The sequence below is a fragment of the Cryptomeria japonica genome, chromosome 5, assembly GCF_030272615.1.
Source record: "Cryptomeria japonica chromosome 5, Sugi_1.0, whole genome shotgun sequence".
NCBI classification, from domain to species: Eukaryota; Viridiplantae; Streptophyta; class Pinopsida; order Cupressales; family Cupressaceae; genus Cryptomeria; species Cryptomeria japonica.
The window spans coordinates 91,066,985-91,072,781 of NC_081409.1; the positions used below are offsets into that span (position 1 = coordinate 91,066,985).

The window sequence follows — 5,797 nt, forward strand, 5'->3', positions numbered from 1 at the left end:
TTATGTGTCGTATGGTGTCCTATGATCCCTTAGGTGTCATTGAGGTTTATTTTATGTCCTAAGGGGTCGTATTGTGTCCTAAGGGGTCATACGGTGTCCTATGACCCCTTAGGACACTATATGACGTTGTTAGGGGTCATATTATGTCCTAAGGGGTCATATTGTGTCTTATGACCCCTTAGGACACCACATGGCATCGCTGTGGGTTGTATGGTGTTCTAAGGGGTCATATGGTGTTCTCTGACCCCTTAGGACACCATTTTTATGTTGTTATGGGTTGTATGGTCTCCTAAGGGGTCATATGGTGTCTGATGACCCCTGAGGACACCATATGGTTTCAATATGTGTCGTATGGTTTCCTAAGGGTTCATATGGTGTTCTATGACCCCTTAGGACACCATATGGTGTCATTAAGGGTCGTATGGTGTGGTAAGGGGTCATATGGTGTCCTATGATCCTTTATAACACCATATGACCCCTTAGGTATCGTTAGGCGTCATTTTATGTCGTTAGGGGTCATATGATGTCCTATGACCCCTTAGGATACAATATGACCCCTTAGGTGTTGTTAGGGGTCATATTGTGTCCTAACGGGTCATATAGTGTCCTATGTCCGCTTAGGACACCATATGGTGTTGTTTGGGATTGTATGGTGTGCTAAGAGGTCATATTGTGTCCTAAAGATTCCTAGGACATCATATAACCTCTCAGGACACCATATGACCCCTTAGATATCGTTAGGAGTCATATTGTGTCCTAAGGGGTCATATGGTGTCTCATGACACCATATGACCCCTTAGGACACCATATTATGTCGTTATGGGTCTTCTTGTGTTCTAAGGGGTCATATGGTGTTCTAAGGGGTCACATGGTTTTATATGACCCCTTAGGATACCATATGATGCCTTAGGACACCATATGTTGTCGTAAAGGGCCTTATGGCATTCTAAGAGGTCATATGTTGTTCTATGGGGTCATATGGTTTTGTATGACCCCTTAGGACAATATATAACATCGTTAGGGGTCATATTATGTCCTAAGGGGTCATATTGTGTCTTATAACCCTTTAGGACACCACATGGTGTCGTTATGGGTCGTATGGTGTTCTAAGGGGTCATATGGTGTTCTATGACCCTCTAGGACATCATATTATGTTCTTATGGGTTGTATGGTCTCCTAAGAGGTCATATAGTATCCTATGACCCCTTAAGACATCATATGATCCCTTAGGACACCATATGACCCCTTAGGAGACCATATGGTGTCATTATGTGTCGTATGGTATCCTAAGGGGTCATATGGTGTTATATGACCCCTTAGGACACCTTATGATCCCTTAGGACACCATATGGTGTCGTTAGAGGTCGTATGGAGTGCTAAGGGGTCATATGGTGTCCTTTGACCCCTTAGCACACAATATGACCCCTTAGTACACCATACAATGTCCTTATGGGTCATTTGCTACTCTTCCATCTGTTAATCCTTTCTCCCCTCTATTAGTTCATAAGATTATTTGTTACTCTTCCATCTATTAACAGAAGTTCTAGTTACATCACCAAAGGCAATTTAATGTACCTTTATCTTTCTGCTTTTTCGTTTACCATTCTTATCTACTTGCTCAACTGCATCCTCCGTAGCTGCCAAAGAGGCAATCATCTCTGAATTCCCATTGCAGTATTCAGGTCCGTACCAAGTATTCTCTGGAAGCTTCTTATTGAAGTGGAATGTATCTGTACCGTAGTTATGATGAATTATGGCATCATTAACGCGCCATCCATCTATGCCCTCTACCTTAAAATATACATAGAACAAATTGTCCTTCACACAAGGCCCAGTTAAGTTGAACTTATCAGTGCTGCCCCATCTGAAGGGCTTCTTGTTGCCTTCGTTCATGGATTGGCTAAGATGTCGTTCTACCACCTCAACTTTCTTTTCCTCATAAAAACCTTTGTCCCCAAACCTCACATGGACAGGGTCATCTGTCTCTGAACCGAAAAAATTATATGAGGTTTGCACCTCTAATAGATAGGAGCACTCTTCTCCCTGTAAAAAGAAATTAGTGAGAGCTATTTTATTAAGACCCACAGAGCCAAATTATCCAAGACACATCATGTTCATACACTTTCATTTTCATGACTATTCTCTAAAACCAAACAAAAATGTTTATTTTCCTCAAGCAGTGACTTCTTTCATGAAATCATAGGAGAAAAATGGCTCAACAAAATAAACACTTCAGAACTGCCTTAGTTTTCTTTGAAGCCCATTTAACTTTAAAACCCATTACAGATCTAGCAAGATACTTTAGAAAACAGATATTGCAATACCAAAAGAAGCAAGCCATTGGAGAGTTTTAGATGGAGCCAAAAAAAGGAATACAAACTAAGTGAAGTTCTTGAAATACGTAGAGAATACAAACTATTCTAACCTTTGCAGGGAGAGTGTGAAATGGAGCCAAAATAAGAAGAAGAAGAGCCATGCATTCGAGTCCTCTGCACATCTTTCTTTCCATTTTCTTACAAACGCTGAAACTTTATGAAACCAGAATGAAACTCAACGCGCCTAGCTTTGTCAAGGAACTTCTTGACTTGCTCTTATTATAGCTATAATGATCAGGTTTAGTTATAAAAAGTAGAAAATAAAATTTTGGATTAGTAAAAGAAAAATATCAAGGAGAGCAAATGTGGAATGAGATAGCAACCATTAAAAGTTGTGGTGAATTCCATGGAAATAGCGACAAAGATGGCCCCCGCAGAATTGACAAAATGCATACCCCTCTCATACTATATTTATTCTCCTTTTTCACTTCGACGAGATCGGATTTAAAAAGCATATTTAGGGTCCCTACCACAATAATGGTGTGATACAATGATATCTTGTTCGAATCTTTGTAAGACATATTGTACTCGAAATTATGTATCCGAGTCATATATATGTGGTAGTAGGTTGGATAATGTAATAATATAATTATAATTACAATCAATTTCACAATCACTGAAATAAATGTATTGAAATTGAGAAAGAGGGGTAGTTATGCTTAGTTTTCTATGTAAAAATTAATTTTTTTGATGTAGAATGTATTTGATTAATGTTTCTATGTTTTCAATATTAAACTTGTAATAATGTAGTGTTGATAGAATAGTTTGTCGTTCTTATTTTATGGCTTTGAACTTCTTTTAGAGCCTTCACATGTGTACTTTGAGTCTTTAGTTCATAAATGTCTATATATATCTAAAATGGTTGTGCTTAAAGGCCTCATTAGGGCTTCTTATACTATGTAGGAGAAGTCAACTTCTCAACTTGTACCTTAGTCAAGAAAGTTAATTGATTTAACAATTTTGGTAAGTATGAACACATGCCTAGCTAAGCTAAATGCAATTGCCTTGATCTATCCTTAAAACTATATATTTAAATACTTTTAATTTTATGATGATAATGTAATGATGCACAAGTGTTCAAACTATCGTATTATCTAAATGGACTAGAGATCTTTCATTCTATACAAGACCATACTGTAAAATTTTGAATATTCATGCATGAGTTGGTAGATATGTGTTGCTCTAGATCTATACACAACTACTATGCATGAGTTGAACTTGGCATAGCACACATGTTACACTTGTGCAACATATACATGGATAGATAACCCCTACCTTTGTGATAGAAGCAAGTGGATTGAGGCAATGTCAAAAGGACCACCCTCTCAATGAGGAAGGAGATTCCTACAAGTTTCAATGTGGATATTTGCATGTAGATTAATTGTTCTCCTAGCTTAATCACTCACTTCAAGAAGGAGGAGTGATTGATGGTAGATGATTGTGGTCATGCATATTGTCTTGGTTGCAACATATGGGTAATGTTTGGAAAACATTTGAATAGTTGTTTCTATGAAAATTCTTGTGATTATGTGTGCTATTAGCATGGATTAAGTTGAACTCCTACCAAGTGCTAGTAAGAAAGGAATTTTATTGGAAAATTTTGAATAGACCAAATCTTATATTTGATATAACTCTCTCACTTCATAGAATGGATGGATTCTACCTAGTCCTTTCCAAACCTATATAATGTGAGCCAAATGTTAGAAAGAAATGATAAATATCACAAATCATTATTTTTTAATTTCATTATTTATTTGACTTACTTATAATTTTTTTTATTAACACATTTTGAAGTGGGCTCAAAATCCTATTACAAAAATGCTACCCAAAGAAAAAACCCAACCAACTAGTAGCCAAACAACAACCAACAAAAAAATAAAACTAACAAACAAGAAGAAAAGAAAAAGTAACAAGCATTATTGCAACTTCTTAAGAGTGTCCACAACTTATAAGTCTTTCTTGTAAAGGTCCTTATACATTTTCACAATGCCCAATAGGTCATTCTTCTCTTGAACATTTTCTTATTATTGCCATGGGTTCATGAGCTTGGCACCTTTTGATCAGTTTGCTTCATATGTCTACCCTTATCTTTATTTCCTCGATCCTCATTTCTTTTCTTAGTAGTGTCATAATCAAAGACATTTTTCTCCCTTAGCTCCTTTAGCTTCTATTTTAAATTTTGAATGCCTTTTGCAATATTTTTTTATGGTATAATGGCTAGTATTAATTACTCTCCAATATCTAATTAATTTCATGAAGATTCTTATTTAGATCTATAACCCTTTTATCATAATCATTTTTTTTGGTTGAGAAAATCTTTATCCATCTCTTCCATTTTAGAAATATCCTATCAACCACGAGGGATTTCCTTATCCATCTTATCATTCAAGTCTCTCCAATTACCCATCCTTTCCTGCACAATTGTAATATTGACATTGACCCTATTTATTTCTAAAAAGAACCATTTAGTTGACTTAAATTGACAAGTAATGACCTCCCTAGCCAAACCTAAGACATCCAAAATCTACTCCCTATTTTTCTTCAAATAAGGGAAATCCTTAAGATTTTTGGGTGTAATACAAATTCTCATATTCTTGATTCCACTACCCACATATATCTTAGGGTTTTCCTTATAATCAGTCGACGTATCCCTAACCGTCTCTTTCTCTTTTTCTATATTTTTTTATTTTCCCACATCACCATCTTCCTTGATTATGTGACTCTATTTGCCTACAAATTGTTGGCAATATGCTAGATTTGGTTAAGTGTTCTCATTGATGTCAACACTGTATCCTGGTTGGATATGGTTCTACTATCCTAGTTGGACCTATCCCGGTTAGACTTGTTGTTAGTCTTGGTTTTGGTTGTGATTCTAATATGGTATGATTAGATCCCTAGATTCGGTTTTGGGTGGTTATTCTGGATGGTCATATGCTTGTCCTATTCTGTTGGTTCATGATTTGGTGCTCCAAAAGCTATCGTTTATGTTCCCAATTGGTATTTCCAGGTACCGGTTAGTGATATTTTGGTTCACTGATTTTGGTCCGACTTATGGAGATGGTTTCTAACAAGCTGAAGGTGCTCCTTGATTGTGTCCCAATTGTTTGGTGGCTTCACATTGGATGGCGTGTTGTTATTGTGGTCCTATTTGGATCTAGTTAGATATTCTGTGTTATTGCACTGAGGGTTTCTACCAGTTAGTGAAACGTGTTGGATATTGATCTTAGCATGATTTCCGACAGATTTAATTGTTTGGGAATTTGAATTAGGTCCATGCTATGTAATGTAAATCATAATATTGGTTCGGTGATATTGGGTGATGTAAATTATGTAATTATGGGTTTATGAGTTTAGGGTTTATCCGACCTTATCATTAAGGTTGATGATTTGTATTTATAGGTGATTTATTCATGTAATTTATG

General features: G+C 36.3%; 1 protein-coding gene across 1 annotated transcript; it reads right to left on the bottom strand.

Annotated features, from left to right (window-relative positions):
• Positions 1-1,487: 1,487 nt before the first annotated feature.
• Positions 1,488-2,772, bottom strand: LOC131054715 (embryo-specific protein ATS3B). Its single transcript, XM_057989285.2, has 2 exons — positions 2,426-2,772; positions 1,488-2,043 (listed from the first exon to the last, which is right to left on the bottom strand). Exons 1-2 carry the CDS (start codon positions 2,507-2,509, stop codon positions 1,567-1,569), a joined length of 561 nt encoding a protein of 186 aa, XP_057845268.2. The 5' UTR covers positions 2,510-2,772; the 3' UTR covers positions 1,488-1,566.
• Between the last annotated feature and the right edge of the window lie 3,025 nt (positions 2,773-5,797).